This window comes from Ammospiza caudacuta, chromosome 17, assembly GCF_027887145.1.
Source record: "Ammospiza caudacuta isolate bAmmCau1 chromosome 17, bAmmCau1.pri, whole genome shotgun sequence".
NCBI lineage: Eukaryota > Metazoa > Chordata > Aves > Passeriformes > Passerellidae > Ammospiza > Ammospiza caudacuta.
In genome coordinates this window covers 10,705,346-10,724,978 of record NC_080609.1, presented here as the reverse complement: position 1 = coordinate 10,724,978, position 19,633 = coordinate 10,705,346, and the positions used below count along the sequence as shown (strand labels likewise).

Genomic DNA, 19,633 nt, shown 5'->3' with positions numbered 1-19,633 from the left:
ACAATGCCTTTCCCTGCAGTTACAAATTATTGACCCTAAATTCAAAGGGAACTTCTGTCCAAGTAGAATATACAAATATTTGACTCAACAGGAATCACATCAGTTCCATCACAATGACGTATTGATCAGCTGTATTTCCTAGACACTGACTTCCTGCTTTAGCTCCCAGGCTTCCAGAACAATTTTATTTTATATTTGTAATGATATCCATAATGGACAGTAAAATTTAGCCAACATAAAAATAAACAGTAAACCCTGATTTTGTTAGGCAGATGAAGTAACACGTTCTTCTAAATCATCACGAAGGGAGAATCCTCAGGAATTATTTTGGATTTATCAGTCTAGTTTGTTTATATTCCTGTTCTTTCAAGTGATTTCCTAGGCTAGATTTTTTTCTTATAAATACCTGTTCCCTCTTCTCTCTCCCTCTGATGAACACCCTCCTGTTACCCTGTTCTCATCCTGGTCCTCGGTTTTTCCTCACCCTCAGTTCCATAGAGCTGTCAGGGCTGGACTTGCCTGTCTTTGGTGCCACCTTCGGGCAAGTGCTGGTTTGCCACAGAAATACTCCAAAGCTCTTCATAATAAATGCTTTGTAATCTCAGTATGGGCTCCTCAAAAGGATTACTCATTAATTAATTCCCATACAATTATCAGATTTTCTCTGATCCCTGGCCATGCTCTTGATTATTTCCTAGGTACCCAACCCAAAGGCACAGCTAGATTCCCAATGGGAAAATTGAATTATTTAATTTATATTTCCACCCGTTCAGGATAAAATGCCTTTAAAAGTAACTTGTTCAGTTGATCTTATATCAAAAAGTTAGTTTTCACAATTTTCAATTTACCACACTGCATGAGTTTGGAATTAACATAGTCAATGTTTCTCTTAAAAATTCCTCTCTGGAAGAAATCAAGGGGAACTGAGGTAGATGAGGTTTTGTATTTATTTTCATGTACCTAATTTTTGAAAGACAGCAGCTTTATGTTATAGTGATTAGAGAACAGGCTTTGTTATAAATTTTCTTGTCACTCAAATGTTATTTAAACCTAAGCAATACTCCAGCCATGCTTATGTATGTGTGAGTGTGAAATGTTCTCTCAATGGCTTTTTACACCCCTGGCCTATTTTAATTATTCTCAAGGCCGTTAAGTCCCAATAAATTCCATGAGTTTACTGACTGGGAGTTCCAATTCATATTCAGTAAGAGAAAAGCTGCAGTTTGAGCTTAGCTGCTGTTTGAGACCTTACAGAAGTTTGTCTTTTCAATGCAGCAAAGAAGAAGCAATTATCATTGATTTCACTGCTCTGCTTCCCTCCTGGCCATAACTGATCCACTCTCCTGTGTCCTGCTGAGCAGCTGACAACCTTCATTTTGTAAATGGTCACAGTTACTAGGATGATTTTAAATGTGCACCATGCAATTAATTACTGCTGAGCAAATGCTGTCAAGATGAGACTTTTATAGCTAACCAAAGCTTATATAACAACTTATTAAAAGTAATTTGGGCTGAAGAAGTTCTGTCTTTGAGCTTGTACTTGTATATCAGATATATCCATTACAAATGTATCAGTATTAGTATGTTTTGAAGACTACTAGGGCAACTGCAGGGTAGTGTTTCATAGATAATTCATATCAGGATTGGGCCCTGAAAAGTCAAAGTCTACTTTGAAGATGTCAATTTCTAGCTGTCGTTAAACAATTAAAAATATATTTATTTTTTCATTTATACATTAAAAAATTCATTTCACTAAAATATGATCAAGCTGAGAGGATTTAATTAGTATGGCACTAAACCTTCCATATTGTCTAAAGCACCATGCACATTCCTTTGGGATATAAATATCAATCTGATTAGCTAGCAGGTCTTGTCAGCCACAGTAACTTATCCCCTGGGGTATCTGAGCCATCACGTGCCTCCAGGACTTCTCTAAAAGGTCAAGAGGACTTAACTAAGTTCTATATAAGTCCTTCTCTATGTCATTTGAAAAAGAATTAAGTCAACAGGACTCTGCTGATTTTTTACCTGACAATATTTTCTGCTCTTGGTTGGGGAAAACTAAGTGGCCAGGTGAGTTCAATGTTTCCTCTGGAACTTAAGAAGACATCACAATAATTCACACAAAAAACGCATGGAAATAACCGAAGATGCCCAAATGCCAGGAAGTTCTATAAATACATTTGGCTTTGTCCTCAGCTTGTACACCTGAAGATTTAACTGGAAATACCAGTGACTCAGATGCACAATGTGTGTCTGAAATGAGGATGGAGCAGCTGGCACCTGCAGGGCAGCTCATCTGCTCTGCCCTGGGACCTGGGCTCACCTCGGGGCACCTGCACAGCTCAGAGACCCAGAGCAGTGGCAATTCTACCCAATTCTACCCAACAGTATTTTTCATTTTGCAGTATCCTTGGCATGGCTCTTTCCAGTATCCTGACAGAAGCTGAAATTGCTGCTGGTCTGCAGAGCTGTCAAGGTAATATCTATGTTTTAAGTTTAGCTATCAAATTCCTTTGTCCTTGCTACCCCAAAGTCCCAATCCCAATAGAAACAGAAAATTCTCTCTTACTAAAACCAAAAAAAGGACTCAAGGTAATGGAACAGATGCAAGCTTTAATCTTGGCCAAGCAAGCTACAGATACCCACAATCATTTGTGCATTGCAGCAATTTTAAGGATGAAAAAATCCAAAGGCTGAATCCTGCATCAGAAATTCTGTTTTTTCAGATAATAATAATAATAAAACTACTGCTGATTTCAATACAAGCCCAATATTTACTACCAAGTTCTACAAACATGTCTTTCAATGAAGTATCTATGTTACAAGGGTCTTCTCTTGCATGCTGAAGACCACAGTCATTATTTCATTACCTTCCTAGCTGTGAGACATCGTTGATGGAAAAATCCCATTTATCTGATATAAACTCAGGAAAATCAAAGACTGTTACTTGGTATTTGTAATTACCCTCACTGTACTGCAGAATAGTTTGCTGCTTTTTGATCAAAAAGCTATTTTTTTTTGTTCCAGATTTTTGACTACTTTTTTTCATCTCTCCTTGTTTCCATCTGCTTATTTCAGCTGCTGATTCATTTGATTACAAAACCTTTTTTGTCAAAGTGGGTCTCAACTCCAAGTCCAAAGACGAAGTTGCCAAAGTCTTTGGAATTCTTGACCAGGACAGGAGTGGCTTTATTGAGGAAGAGGAACTGAAGTAAGTAAATAAAAATGTTACCAACAGGGTTGTGGTTTATCACTAAAAATGCATGATAAAATCAGAAATATTCCCTTTCCTCCTCCCCCTTTGGATGGGAGACAATCATGTGTTTGTGCACCCGTGTGTGAGTGCTGGTGCTGGAGGAGCTGCAAGTCAAATAACAAAGTCAAGGCTGGATCACAATGGGGAAACTCTGACAGCACTGAAAATTCTTGTTTCATGTAGCAAAACTGACAGGCTGTGAAGATAAAAATAGCAGTTCTGCTATAGCTGCTTTTTATTATTGTAAGATTTTTTTACCAGACTGAATTCAAAGGGCCGTTTTTCTCTCATCTTTCTTCTGTCACATGAATTCTACCTTCCAGATCACATTCATCAGACTTTAAAGTTAAAAGTAAGCTTAGAGAAACTCCTGCTAAGACTCTGCATCTTTGGAGAAAGAAGGAAGATAACAAGGGAGGGAAGATGAATCCTGCCACTACAGAGGATTATTTAATTTTGTCTTTTTAATTCAATTCAACCAAGATGTCATCAAGGATTTTTTTTAGGCTGTGAAGCAGCATCCTCTTACTTCCTTACCCTCACTCTCAACAAAGTTAGAGGAAGTTTTACCATCTAAATAGTTCTCAAGAACTGAATCATGCTTGAAATTTTGCAGCTATTACCAACCCAAACCCTGAACACTTTCAGTACAATGTCTCTCTCATTTGCTCTCTCACCTTTACCAGACTTTTCCTGAAGAATTTCTCAGCCAGTGCCAGAGCTTTGACTGATGCTGAGACCAAGGCATTCCTGGCAGCAGGGGACAGTGATGGAGATGGTAAAATTGGAGTGGATGGTAAGACTGCCCTTGTCAAAATGATAATAACTGCCTCTGAGACTTCCTAAAGGCAGCTCCAGGCACCTGCCCTGCTCCATGTACTGCGTGTTGTGGATCTGATGCTGAGGTGCTCAGATCTGCTGTGCTGTAGAGAGGATCTGACATAGAAACAGCTCTCTACTCTGCCCCTGGCTAAAGTGCTCAGTCCCTTTTCTCATCTATGGAGATTTTTTCAGGAATGGAAGTAAATTCAGTTTATAATTTCACTGCTTTTTGCTAGTGAACTGTGATACAATGGGACACTTAAATGCAACACTTCCTTTGCCTTAAATATCTATCTGTGTCAGGAATACACAATGTGCTGCCTTTAAGGAATTTTTATCAGGGGAAGCAGTGTTAGTTTCCCATTTGAACTCTAAAAATTAGGAGAGAAAATTTTGGGCTGTGTGATTACAAACAGAGGTCCCACTGTATTACTCTTTTTTTCTTCTTTTACAGAGTTTCAAGCACTGGTCAAATCATAGTCAGCAGTCAAGTAAAGACCAAGACCTATGTGCCATAAACAATCTTCCCTATTGCAAACCTACCATTTATTTACACATTTTGTACCCTGAAAGGTCATGAACAATTGTTGGCAAGTGGTTTCATATTGCTGGAAAACATCTGAAGTGGTAAAAGCACTACTTAAGCCACACTGCCAGGTGTTTTAAGCAGGTGTATGCCACTGGGGGACTGAACTGGAATCCACTCTTCACATCTGAATTTAGGGCATTAAAGCTATAAGCATAAATATTAAGAGAAGAAATAGAAAACATCTCTGTGGGCCATTGAATTTTCAATATTTGCATAAATAGCTAGCATATGTTGTAATAAAAACCAGAAATAATAAAATGTCCAGGTGTAAAACCTGTTTCTGGTAACCAGTGGCAGCGGTATTCAATCAAGAGGTATTTTAATATTCCATATGTTTTTCTGTCATTCTTTATGCAAGTGATTGTGTTTCAGAGACTAAGTATATTGCAGAAGCTTGCACTAATTAAGTCATCAATTTAAGATCAACTGGATCCAGGATTAATTTAGATTTCTGAAACAGCAGTACATTCAAAATTCCCCCAGGAATCCCTCACCTTCATGCCCACCCGATGGCACTATTGTTCCACTGCTGAGAAGCTAAAACAGTGCTCTGTGTGCTCGAATGATTCCATAACACTCCCGTGTCCCACCTGCCACTTCTGCAAAAAGCACTTCAAAAACACCAGTCCCAGTGCTCCATAAGAGCAAATGGGGGAATGTTGCCTAAATAATCAACATTCTGCTGCTTTTCTTCTCAGCACTGAGAATAACACAATGCCCACATCTCACAGGGGTATAAAATGCATCAATGTTTGTAAGGAAAGTATCATAAAAAATTGCTATAAAAATTGCTAAAAAAATAATAATTATTTTCTTTACAGACAGATTGAAATAGCAAGACAGACATAATGAAAAATTCTGAGTAGTTTCTCACTAACTGAAGTTCATTTTGTGCCCTAGGTTAGGGTTCTGGTTGAAAAGTGTGGGTGTGATGATGTCACCACAATTTTGTCATAGTATAAACACACAGAGCAATCAAACTGGGCTACAAAAATGAACTCATTGCTAATAGTGTCTAATGAAACACCACAGTGTATCAGGGTTTTGTCTTAGACATGTGACCAAAATAAACACATAGCCAAACAGCCTTTTTAAAAATCTAGATGGCTTTAACCATCCCAAACATTAGACTTCCAACACTACAGTTGCTCCTACATACTCATGGAAAAAAATTTGGAGCTCTTGAAAAGTCATTCTTGGACAATAAACTTGTAAAAACTGGCATGACTGTCTCACAATGTATTTGTTGGAGGTATTCAAGAAGATATTTCAATATCTGCAAATCAAAAACCTTAATTTCAAAATTGCCTGCTGATGTTATTGTGGTTCTGATGCACAACATATTTATGATGAGACATTATGGAAAAGGAAGGAAATATCAATACAATGTTGTGGAAATCATCATATTACACAAAGTTAAAGCAGTCTACAAGACTTTAATGAATACTCAATAATGTGTTCATGCTCTATACATTAGCCAAAAATATATTTCCATTAAGTCTAATGAATGAATCCGGTCCTAATATTGTAGAATTTTCTGTAAGAGTGAAAAAAGAATCATCCATCAAGCAAATTGACATTCATTATTTCAATGTCATCTCAGAAGAGCAATTAAAAAGGGGAATTTTGCAGAATTAATAACTGCAGCCTGACTGCAGGGCTAAAAGCTCTCATTATTGTCAGAAAATGCTTTGTTTCTCAGCAGATATCAAGTTTTATGTTTCCATTGTGCAATATGGGTCACCCAGACTTTTTCAAGCGTTGTACCAACATTAATGGCTAAATAAGAGAGAAGGGCACAGACAGCTCAGATAACTTCTGAGATAGCAGGCAGCTCCTTTATTTAACCACACTTACTTCCACCCTGATTAGCCTGCTAGGCCTACAAATCTAAGACAATTTCACCACTTACCATTCCATTAAGAACAGTAAAAAATTCATGACAAGGTAAGTCTGGTATCAGCTTCAGTGATCACTCCAGAAAGTTAAGAAGAGCTTGTGACTAGAGAGGTTTTTAGACCTTTCCTTCTTCCAGCATTGCCACTAACAGATCAGAGGAGAAAAATGCTGCTTTCTTTGCACAAGAATATACTCACTCAATTTCTTTTCCTCTCTTCCTCACGTGGGCTGTCAGGTACTGTGAAATTTCTGTTACTACTTACCATGGGATTTAAGAAAGCTCTTCAAATTGTGCCTCAGCTGGAAAAAATGCTGCCTGGTCACAAGCACAGAGTCCCAAACAGCTCCCTTAGAGTGAACAACTCTGCTGGAGTCAGACATTTGGAGGTCTGAGACCTTAAATATGGGACTGCCTCTTGTCAATGGAATTTTGTCACATGCTTGGTGCATGTGTTTTAACAGTTTGTCTGAACCTCCTTTCTTTAGCCCATTTCTGCTAAACAAATTACTTTTGATGATTATTTACAATAAAGTTAGCTCTAATTACAGGGTAATTTTACTTCAAGGCTCACTAAGGGTTACACATCCTCCTACTGCTGAAATTAATGGCTGAAATCCACCTGAAATCAATGAGAACAGGCAGTGAATACAGAAGAGGCTGGAATTGGGTTTATTTCACCATGGTTCCGTACACTGTGGGGCACAGTGAAATGCAGCCATGTGCAAAGAGCCTTTGGTAACAGTAGAGTAGAACTGTACTTATCTTTTTATCTTTTACATGGCACAATAGCAGCATCCAGATTTTTTAACAGCCTCCAACATTAAGGCACAGTTATTACTAAAATGGAAAGAAACCCTGAAAAATGTAGATTTTTAAAGGTGCCTCCATCTGACACTGTCTATAATGCTGACAGCAGACAGAAACATGTTAGACAATTACCTTTAGGGTCAGAGACAGAAAATTGTATTACTGAGTCTCAGAAGAACTTCCAAATGCTTTTAAAGACAAACACAAATCAAATGCTGTCAGAGATCTTCCAGGACAGCTTTTTAAGTGAAAAAATATGTTTATCAGACCAGACTCTTTGAACTAGTGACACTATTACTCAGCTATGTTAGTCTACTCTGCTGTCATTTTAAAACAGAAATTAAATTCACTCCCACAGACTGATAAGAACATAATTTGAACTGAGGAAAGTTCACATGGGATTCCCCTAACGTGAGAGAAGTACCTGTTTTCCTTTAGCTCCAGACCCACTGTGCTGCAGAATCTATCTTGAATCTTGGGTTCTCTAGTCCAGATCTCTGCTCAGTGCTCTGGGTAATGTCCTGTACTGCTGCAGGGAAAGAAAGCTTTGTCACCAGGGCCTGGCCTTCCTCCTTCATTGTAGCAAAAAAAGTCAAATACTACAGCACGTGCTCAGACCTCTCTGTTAGAAATGGCCAAGCAGCAACTCAAATTAAATGCTGTAATGATTTCTTTATTTCTCTAGGACTAAAGCATCTGCCCTAAGAGACAGCTTGAAGTGACAGGATTTAATTAATTTTGTTGTCAAGGTCCTTTTCAATGATTATGGCTGGGAACACACTAAGATTCTCTGCTGTCACCACTGAGACATCAACACTGCTATCAACCACAGGGGTTACTGGGTATCTATTTTAGTTACTTCCAAACTCATTACAAAGGCAGAATCTGTTATCCAGGATCATGATACCATTGGCCCTGACACAAGCAGGGCTGAAAGATGGAGTTTTGTGGGTTTGAGAAGAGCTGCTGCAGCATCTCTTTACACTCTTGTAGCTGGTCTCAGGTTAACACCTCTCCTCTGATCTCACCTGAGACAACTGCTGATGTTTCTTCTGCATCTGCCACAGCTTTGCTTGATTGCCACTGCTCATTAACTCTGTACTTTATGCAAACCAGAACACAGAGGGTACAAGACCAGTCCACAACCTGTCAATGCTTTACCAAAACACAGCTTTCCTCTACACTTAGAGAAGTAAATAGCACTTGATTTGAAGACAATTGTCTCATATGTTTAGATTCCTAAAGAACCTAGAACCTTAGCAAGAACTTATCAATATGAATATTCTGTATTTTTCAGAGTAACACCTTCAGGTTTAATTTTGGTAGTCTGAAAAAAAAGAGGCTTTAATACTATTTAATAAAGACACCTCAGGTGAAAACAACACTAGGTAAGCAAGTACATAAATATTCAGATGATCAACCCAACAGAACTTTTAGATGTCTCCCATAGAGCAAAATAAAAAAAAAAAAAAAAGCCAAAGCACTCAAACAAAAACTAATTTTTTTTCTTTAATTTCATAGGAATGAGTGTGAAACATTCTTGAAAACTGTGCAATACTAAGATTCTGTGTCAGATTTTGAGCTATTGTTAACTGCTCATTACTTAGCAGCTGTTGTTCTGGTTGATTTATTGAGGATTTTCATTATAGTGTTACATTGTTTGCATAGCATCTCTAAAAAAAACCACTTCCATAGATCTCTAGTTTTTGAATGCATAAAGTAATTACAACCACCTAAGTTAACACATAACCAAGAAAGAAGTAAAACAGGCAGATAATTTAGATGTAAAATAAATTATCTCATTAAAATATCCCTTAATATACTAACCCCTGATTATTGCATTCTAATTGTAGTGGAGGGAAACCTGTACTTCAGATGAGGTGTCATTAATAAATAAATAAAACCCAGTAACCCTAGATTCCCACCTGTATCAATGTACAGTGACATCAACTTGATTCTGAAATTCAGCTCTTTTAGGCTTTTGTAGACCATCTTTCAGCCAGGATTAGCATCACTTTTGTTGCCAGCATTGAATTTCAAACATTAAAAGATCTCTTCAAAAGCAATCATAGCAAATATCTCCCTTTTATTTGAGATCATATTTTAATATAATACTAATTCTGGCTATTCTACAACTGTTGAATACACATAAAACCAGCTCAGCACTCTGCTATGCCAGAGTGCATGAGGTAACCAGATGTCATTCTTTGAACATTTGGTGTTTATATTTTTAACAATGTCCAAATTAGTTGCAGATCTATTTTGAGCTTGAGCATTATGTGCTCACCTTGATCTTGTCATTTTTCTCCATTTCAGTTCCCTTGTTCTCATTAACTGTCAATAATTAGTGTTGCATGGCAAGTCAAACAGACAAAGAGAGCAATTCCATGAGTACTGTGTAGGAGCCAGCAGAAACAAAGGAAGTTTCCTGTAAAGGAACATCCATGGCACTGTCACAGAGGACTGAAAACACCTTTTTCTCTAGAAACATTGTGGCAGTAAGAAAAGAACCCTTCTGCTCAAACTCATATTAACTTGAGATGATCATAAAGGAGAAAATACAACAGAGTGTAAAAAGGTACCTAAGAGAATGAAAGTTATTTCAGGATAGTTCTGGAGAAAGCACAGAAAGAACATCCCTACAGTCACTGCCATGGAAATCTCAGGCAGAAAGCAAAATGAATATATAGCACTGAATGAAAAACATAAATGGAAAGGACACCAAAAGATCTGTGATCAGAGCTTCAGCTTGTACAAGTCAGCACTGTTTAATTTGTTTTAATCACAAAATGCTAATTTACAGCAGTTCAGGGTTCTTAGGTTCACCAGTAAAGTCTTCTTCCACGTCACTATAACAAATTTTCCTACTGGAAGCAATAGAACAAGTGCCTGGTTGTTCCTGGCCAGCTGCATTTGGGACCAAAGGTAAGTCTGAATATTTGTGAATTATGCCATGTTCCGTCACATACAAAGTAGGTAACAAGAAAGTTAAAAGTGTCATTAAATTATGTCTGCATTTTGTGTTTCTTATACCTTGCATTTCTCTATCCCAATTCAAACAGAGCTATGGAACATTTGCTATGATTTACACTTTTCTCACCGTCATGAAACCAAGCAGGGTAAACCCACTGTAGTCCATTAATTTACATCAAGGCTCAGTTATATTTATTACTCTGCTCCACAGTATAATTAGTAACTGTTGCTACTAGAAAAATATTACCTCTTTGGCATACCATGCTATTTCCATTGGTTTAAAAATGAAACAACGTTCATGGAGTAAGAGAACATCAGTTTAGATACCACTACTGACTACTATACAATAAATACTAACCAAAATACATGTGAGTTTTATTGGTCTCCATCCTAGAATTTTGCCCATTTAAACCCCCTTAAAGATGGAAACATATTTTTGTCTGAGAAGGAAAACTTCCCATCTGCTGTTATGAATTTTCTTAAGGTTTTTTGTTCCAAAAGTAGTACTCCTGAAATATATAATAAACTCTCATTTATTTAAATTAAAATTTTGTTATTAATGAAATAGATTGTGCAAGTGTATTATAAAATCTATATACAACTATTTCCACACTAATAAAATCTGATTTCTACAACCTGTAGAACTTGCTACAACTAGTAAGGCTATTATTGATTTCATGTAATTCAAAACATTCAAAATGGATTATTAAGCAGGCCAACTGATTATATACAATCTTCCAAGGAATACTGATGACAAGATCAGTTTATTCAGCATTACCTAGCTCATAGTTTTCTCTCACTGAATACACTGGTTTCTGTTTCTGTAATTCAGAAAATGGTCAGGAAATACAAAATGAACCTTACTGCAGAAAGATCATCCAAATTAGAAATGCTTTCCCCCACCCTGGTGACAAGTTATCTTTGTCAGAATGACACATTGGCACCTCTGATCTGTCATCTCCAACCTCCTTCATACATTCCAAAGGATCAACAGAGCCAGGGAACAAACAAATTCATTTCTTCTCACGAGGATTTGACTGCTGGAGTCATCTTCCAAAGAGTGACTCTCAGGTGCAGAGGTTGCCTGTGAACATACTTGGAGCTGAAAGGCTGCTTTGATGGCAGAGTTGTACTTAATTAAGCACTAGTGGATTTATTTTTTAAAAACTGTTCTTTTTGTCCATATTATCTTAGGATATAAATAGAAAGAAAAGTTTAATTAGTTAAGGAAGAAATTTGAGCCAAGTCCCAATTCAAACATTTGATCCATGGAAGTGTAACCCAAGTAGTGGTTATTGTCACCTTTTGAATCCTTTATAAGACAGAGTGGCAAGCCAGAGCCAACATTACTATTTTGCCTGGTATCTCCTCAGCTATTTTTCCTTTACCTAGCTGAGAAAACTCTAAAGGTGAGCAGCGACTTGAGATTAATTAAATAAAATTACTGTGCAGAGCTGCACCATTAGTAAGTACAACAACCATTGTTCTAAGGTTTTTATTTTAATTGCTGGAATTACATATGGATGGGCTTTACATAGATAAGTATCAGTTTTCTTTTTATTCTTCAGAGCTGTGGGGGGAGAAAATAGAAGTAAACTTTCTTACCTTTTGTTTTTCAACTGCATGTATTGTTACTTGTGTTGCCAGATTCTGTGCATTCCAGTAGACTATTTGTTAGATGAATGGTTACATAGAGTTTAAATATGTGCTGTATTTATACAGGTTGCAGGTAAATGATAAAATATTGATCATCAGCTCACAACATGGTTAATGTAATCCATCTCATCAACAACTGTTATTTCTGAACTGCCATTTTTAAGGATGTACTAAAACTTGTAATTAGTTAAGGAATACCAGAGATGTCACTCTGATCAATGAGATCCATCTACTCTTGTTGACCTTATAGTAATCTTCAAAACACAGAAAAACCCAATTTGTTGTAAGATGCATTTGTATTTCAAAACTCTGTTTGCAATATTCTATTTTGCACAGGTTTAAAATGAGCCTTACAGACATTCTAAGCCCTTCTGACATCGCTGCTGCTCTGCGGGACTGCCAAGGTGAGAAAACAATTCAAAATCTCAAAGTCTCTTATTTTGTGTAACCTGGGGCAAGTTTCACTCAGTCCCAAAGGAATACTGAACAAGTGCATACTTTAAACAGATTTCTGTAATCTCTTTACTCAGCTGTCACAGTATGTTTGTTCATTACTGGTTTATATAGTCAATTTGGAGCTCATTCTCAAATGATTTTGTTGGATGTTTAGTAGGGTATGGGGCAGTATTGCAAATTCATTCATTCTTTGACAGGCTTCACCTACTGATCATGTTTAGAACAATGAAATTGTAACAAAGTATCATCCTCAGACCATTTAGGAACACTGAATGCAGTGGTCTGGGGTTAATTTCTTTATTAATTTATTTTCAGCTCCAGATTCCTTTAGTCCCAAAAAATTCTTTCAGATCAGTGGGATGTCTAAAAAGACAAGCAGCCAGCTCAAGGAGATCTTCCGGATTCTCGACAATGACCAAAGCGGCTTTATTGAGGAAGATGAGCTCAAGTAAGGATTTTGTTAACTACTTGGAGGATATTATAAAAATAAACACTTTTTCCATTCCAGAGCTTTCAGTAAATGTGAACACAATTTATGCTAAATGTTGATAAACCTTCAGCAGATTGTGAAAGATATATTTAAATAGATCATTCAGAAAATAGCAGATTAGTAATACCTGCCTTTTATGCTCAGTATAGAACAAAAGAGCACCCTGGGGCTGGATTTTCATAGTGGACAGAATCAATTCAACCAGGGTTGCACTTATAAAGCAGAAATACAAACAAGTAAGATTTAGCTTGTCAAAAAAAAAAAGCAGTGTTTTAAGGACTTGGCTATTGTGGTAAATTATTTGGAGGTGGTTATCTCTTTGATTGTACAACAACCCTAAAAATACTGTGGTGTGAAAATCTAAATCCAAGTTGTTTCCTCCCAAGGTATTTCCTTCAGAGGTTTGAGTGTGGAGCCAGAGTGTTAACTGCCTCAGAAACCAAGACCTTCCTGGCAGCTGCAGACCACGATGGGGATGGTAAAATCGGGGCTGAAGGTATTGACTGCTTTAAGTACAGAATGAGGAGTGATGTGGGATTCTCTTTTATGTTGATGGTAAATTAATGCACTCCCAGAGATTTTACTGAAACCCTGGAGTACCAACCTGTTTAAGGGTGGAAATGGTCCCTGATCTTACGGGTTCATCTCTGCAACTCCTTTTCCTGAGCAAGTAAAAAACCTTAAGGAACTTTCCTGATGCCACTGACTCCCATATTTCAAGGTGTTCTGAAAGGAACTGCCCCTTATTTCTCCTCCCACTCACTCTAATGTAAGGCAGCACTGGCATCACTTGGAACACACAAATGTAAAATCAAGGACAAAAGAACCAGCTGTACAGGAGAACAAACAGCTCATAATCAGCTCATTTCCAGCAGCTCCTGCCCCACAGAAATGCCACTGGGCACTGAAATCATTCTCAACATGAAGCATGGAGCTCTGTATTTGCTCTGCATGTAAGGATAACAGAACGATCGAGTGTCACAGCCCCAGTAAGAGATCCCAGAGCAGGATGTGTGCAGGGATGGCTGCTCTTTATCTCTAGGGGCAGGTTAAGATCCAGATAGGAAGGAGCAGCTCTTTAAGGAAGCAGCAAACTGCACTCACCATGTGCAAACACTGGTGTGATTTAATGGCTGCACGGTGCAGAAACCTCCTGATCTCCTAATTCCATATTTCTGTGCCCTGTTTTGGAGACAAAGCACACACACAAAGGCCTGCAGCTAATGGCAGCCTGCCCCATGAGAGCAGTGAGCTGCCCAGAGCAGCATGAAAGGGGCTGAGGGAATAGCATGCAGGGAATGTGCCAGCGTGCAGATTCCCCAGCTCACTGCACTAGCAGGACAGAACCCCTCTGTTTCTTTCTTTGGAAGGAATGAAATCCAGTTCCTTAGGAACTATTCCAGAATAAACACACATGATTTATGGAGCAATCTGTATATTAATACAGACACATAATCACTCAGGGGTGGGACTGATCAGATACTCTAATTCACGGAAGCCAAACATTTAAAAGATCTTTAAAATAACAGTATCTTATTGCACAACTCACCGCCCCAGGATCATACCTCATGGAACTGCACAGTGTTTTTAGCTTAGGCTGTGCTTGAAATCAACACTTCTCAATGTCTGAAGCATTACAAACAGCTCATATAACATATGGACTCGCTTTTCATATTTTTACTTGAGCTCTTAACTACTTCTTACTTAAATTCCATGTAAGCCATTCCATTATTTTTGCCTAAGATCTGTATTATGCAGAGAGAAGAACAAAACTACCCTGAAGATTTAATTATGCCCTGTAAGTCAGCAAAACAAACTGCCTGTCCATGTGTTGTTTAGAAGGAGATGTCTAGGCAATGCCTCTTGTCCACACATTTCTTCCCTGGTCATCATCATCAGTTAGAAAACATTTTATGTTCATTCCTATTCTAAATCTCTTGATAAGCTACTAATTCTTTACTCCTAATCCTTTCATGTTAATATTTCTTTCATGTAAATATTCTCTTCTCTTTCACAGAATTCCAGGAAATGGTGCAGGCTTAGAGGTTCAAAAGGACCAAACCAGAGAGAATTGGGATGAATCTGCAGGAGACACTCCCAGACCTTGAAAATCAGGAGTCCCTTATTTATCTTGACAGTGTCTGTTATTTTTTCACTGCCTTAGCAACATAATGAAACACTGATTACTGATTTTTTCATTGTGTGGACTATTTACCATGTTTTAACCTCTACTTTAGCAGACACTTCCCTTAAAAATATCCAATAAAAATTAATCATATACTGTAGTCTGTGTCTATTTTTTTGACTCCTTTACTGAGAATTCTTAAACCAAAACTGTTAATCCCTCCAAGATCTTAAACTTATCAGATCTTCATATATGGAATACCTTTTGCAATTTTGGGGAGTTCTGTTTACAATAGCCCTTCTGGATTAAGCTCAAGTTCTCAGAACACTCAGGTCTTCATTGAAGACTAGGAGCTCTGATACAATAATTTGACATACAAGTTGTTTGTAAGCTGGCAGACTCAGTACATTTAATATGATCATCACAATTTTTCCTCTTATTGTACAAAAATAATATAAACTGATAAAAAATAAATATTGGATTTTGATACTACTTCTTAACATTATGAAACATGCTCTAGAATATAAATCTCTAGAGCATCCGTGACTTAAACAGAGCTCTTCAGATTTACACAAGCTGAGGGTCTGAGCCATGAACTGAGCATGGCCATTCTCAGAACACAAGATGGATGTCACAGGACAGTCACAAGAAATAAAGTGTGTCCTTGGCAGTGAAACCACTCTGATGACAGAAGGGTCTTTGAGTAGTTCACATGTAAGTAACAAACAAACTGCTCTCCATTTCACCGACAATTAAGTGTCCTGACCTTGACTAATCATGTTACATCAGGCAGGCAAATGCCTGTAAAATAAAGAATTTTCCAGGTGCTGCTGCACTCTGCTCCTTTCAAAGTCTCAGCCTTTGCACTGTGGACCTCAACAAAGAAACCCAGAGGCCAAGTAAAAATTCTGTTATTCTCCACCGAGATGCAAGTAGGATGCGGGAGCAGGTCACCAAACAGAAAAATACACTTGCCCTACTCAAGATATTCTGAGATCTCTCAAACATCCAAAGCATTGCAGTTAAAGAATCTTTCCATGCTTTCCATCAGGAAAAAAGTATCTTAAAAACCCATCAGTACAGCACCCACCCCAGCAGATTCAAGTAAGGGAAAACTTGTTGACTTGTAGCAAGAAACATTTAAAATTAAAACATCTTATCACTTCCCCAGGATCCTTGAAACATTAAATCATACTTTTGAATGCTCTTATAAAACATGTGATGGTAATAACTCAAACTGAATTTATTCACTGACAAAGATACTGGTCTGCTCCCTAGCCTAAAACAAAACACCACCAGTAAAGCTCCTAGAGACATGGTATGTAGAATTCCCACTGCTTCAGGCAGGCCCCTGTCATTGAGAAAGCTCCTGGGCAGGATTTTACTGACTGACAAGGAAGGAAAATCTAAACATACTGACCATTTTTAACCTCCATTTAACACATGGGTATGGGTGCTCACTGTAAGTATATATTTAACAAACAGGATGGAAACAATAATCAGTCTGCATTCACCACAATTTGACATGAAAGCAGCAGTCAGAAATCAGCCATCACTGGCAGTCATGCTCACAGATTGGTTTTCAGAATTGGTTTTCAGAATTGCCAGTTGTACATTGCATACAATGGACACAACTACTATAAAAATACATTTTTAGAAAGCACTAGAATACTTATGATTCCCTTAAAATACAGGTCTCAAGAGTGCTATTACATGTTCACATTAAGTACACACCTTGTGCCAGTGTACTGTATTTATGAACAGTTAAAATTAAGATATAAAAAAACTCATTAGCTTTATTCAACCTCTAAGCAGAAAAATGCCATGCCTTAAATGTGTCAAACTGTGACATCATTCTTAATGTAATTCTCATTTTTTGCAGTGCTCAGAATGGAAATAATTAACTTATTAATACAATCCATCCTCAGAGCTGAAATTCTTTTAACTGCCTAGCCCCTTCCTCATCTTCTCTTCCCAGCTTTTCTTCAGGTGCAAGCTAGTAACATTAAACAAGCAAAACAATTTCAATATCTCAAGTTTTCCCTGAAAGCAGTTTCTCAATAATTGCTACTCAGTAACTTTGTATTCTTAATCATAACCCAAGCCAGTGTGAAGTTACTGCCTTCCTTTATGAACCTGTGGTCCTGCAAAGCAAATGCATCCATTATTAAACCATTACTCACCAGGACAGCCCCAGTGCTGCTCACACTCCCTGACATCACTCAGAAGAAGCCTGGGGGATGTGAGGGCTGTCTCAGCAGGAGCCCAGCTCCAGCTGCACTCTTGTGTTTTCCCACACAGCTCCACTGGCCTGTTGCAGTGCTAACAAAGCCTGCAGCCCAGGGATACACAGGCATTGTGCTTTTTGCTGGGTCACAGCATTATTTTGTAATTTATTTGCTAAACTAATCCCAAAGTGCTGAGTCCACGCATTTGTTAACACATTTAGACCACATACTGTCAATGGAGCAGCTATTTGAGCTGTCAGCTGTATTTATTTAAAGCTGTCAGCTCTAACACCCAGAGTGATTTATAGCACACCTTTTTGTGAAGTCTGCTACTACACAGCTGATGGAAGTGCTCAAAATAGTATCCAGAAATAGGCTCCACAAACCAAAACATATGTCTACACAGTATTATTTCTTACTTCTATGTACTTTTAAAAACAAATTGGAAAGCACTCATAAAGCTGTTAATTGTTTGTCCCTTGATGCAGGGGTTGTCCTGCAAATTCCCAATGTACTTATGCAGCAGTTTAATTTTACATAATCATGGGCTGGGAATCACATTTCAAACTCGGGGTGATCTGATGCCACTTTGCAAATGTCAAGGTGTGGTGTTACTGCACATACAATTAAGAAGATGGGATGAAATTGGAACCACAATTGAAGTTTCTTCATGCCCTGTTAATGTGCACATTAGAAATGTAATAATTTAATTGAATTTGTTATCACTTGCTCATTGTAGATTCTCACAAATACTTCCACCAAAAGCAATGCCAAGTTGCAGATGAGGTTGCACTGAGCAGAATTCTATGTTAGCAATCACTACACATACATGAATTCCCTTCCCAGGGAAAGCTGGACATGCAAACACCTTCCTCAGCAATCCCCCTTTACAGTGAGTGCCCAATGGAGCTCCATGTACCCCCACAATATCTCCCTGCAGCAGTGTTGGTATTGCAGCAGCAAACAGGCACCCCAAGGCACAGCCCAGGGTGTTCATCCTGCTAAGTCCTGAACAAACACAGCTAAACATTTCAACCAGCACAAGCAAAAATCTACAGTCACTGCTGGTTTTTAGTTTCTTTGGTGAGAAATTATTAAACTTGATAATCAATACCACCAATTTTCATAATTTCTTTTTTATGCAGAGTAGTACAACAAATTAACTTCCCCTCTGGCCTGATCAACACCTCATCCCTGCCTGCAGAGGAACACAAGCAAGGAGGGGAATTTGGCTCCTTTTGTTTGATACTTTCAACCCTGACTGGATGTTCCCAGAAATTGTCTCAAGTGTGCTGCACCCTTCAAATGGACAGATCTCAATGAAAGAGCCATACTGCACACACTGCTGAATTTTAACTCAGAGCTGTAGGGGAGGAAATGAGATTTACTGAATGTGGATATCTCATCCTGACACATTTGGCCTGATCCTTCCTCAGACCCTGCTCAGGGAAATGCTGGGAGCTCAGCACAGCAGGGTCTTCCTGGCAAGGGAAAGGAGTTATCCTCTGCTGTGACCTTTCTGAAAACACCACAAAACGATAATGCAGATTCCCTCTGCAGCTTTGAAAACATTTCCTACAGCTCTTCTGCGCTGGACTGTCTGGAAATGCTCTGCCTGTCCTGTCCTGGCACTCCTGCCTGTACAGGAGTGACTGCTCACTCTTGAGCAGTTTGGGTTAAAATTACCTGTGCAGGCAGGAAAGGTGACAGCCAAGGTGGTGGGGATCTCTGCACCCAGGGAAAGGAGCCTGAACTCACACCCAGGAACCCACATATCCAAACTGCAAGCTGAGCCACGGCACAAGGCAGGAGGGAAGGGATGGAGCTGACTCCAGAGGGATTTGCTGCCATGGCACAAAGAAGTAGGGATGGGATGAGATGGAGCTGACTGCAGCAGCCCTGGGGGAAACAGTGGTCAACCCTCTCTGGCTTACACCGTTCACTTTTTGAGCGCACACATTAAATATTAAATTGCTGCAGTCTTAGAGCATCTCTATTCCACACAGTGCTCCTACTGCACTGGGTTGGAATCTCAAGGAATACACCACCTGCTGAGGCTGAGGAAGACTACATAGATGATACTACTGGCAATGAAAGTAAATAAAAACTAAGAGTGATGACAGAAACTGAAATAATAACAGAAGGAAAACAATTACAAGAAATATATCAAGAAATATTACCCAAAAAAATCAATAAATACTGTATTTTTCAGATTTAATTTGGCACAACTAGGAGAGTTTACTAGTACATTTTTCTAAATGACTTGGCAGAATAAGGTATTCAATTTTATGTTTTATACCTTACCCAGGTGTTTATTTAAGCAAATAT

General features: G+C 38.3%; 2 protein-coding genes across 3 annotated transcripts; both read left to right on the top strand.

Moving 5' to 3' along the window:
* The first annotated feature begins 1,999 nt into the window (after positions 1-1,999).
* On the top strand, positions 2,000-5,892 carry LOC131565207 (parvalbumin beta-like). Of its 2 annotated transcripts, none has more exons than XM_058815974.1 (5): positions 2,000-2,073; positions 2,409-2,479; positions 3,082-3,214; positions 3,946-4,037; positions 4,536-5,892. In XM_058815974.1, the coding sequence occupies exons 2-5, from the start codon at positions 2,419-2,421 to the stop codon at positions 4,559-4,561; spliced, it is 312 nt and encodes a 103-aa protein (XP_058671957.1). In that variant the 5' UTR covers positions 2,000-2,073; positions 2,409-2,418; the 3' UTR covers positions 4,562-5,892. The 2 variants fall into 2 exon arrangements, with proteins under 2 accessions (XP_058671957.1, XP_058671955.1); XM_058815972.1 differs by having other exon boundaries at positions 3,946-4,055.
* A 6,323-nt stretch (positions 5,893-12,215) lies between these two features.
* On the top strand, positions 12,216-15,196 carry LOC131565251 (parvalbumin, thymic CPV3). Its single transcript, XM_058816048.1, has 4 exons — positions 12,216-12,410; positions 12,778-12,910; positions 13,339-13,448; positions 14,970-15,196. Exons 1-4 carry the CDS (start codon positions 12,350-12,352, stop codon positions 14,993-14,995), a joined length of 330 nt encoding a protein of 109 aa, XP_058672031.1. The 5' UTR covers positions 12,216-12,349; the 3' UTR covers positions 14,996-15,196.
* Positions 15,197-19,633: the final 4,437 nt, after the last annotated feature.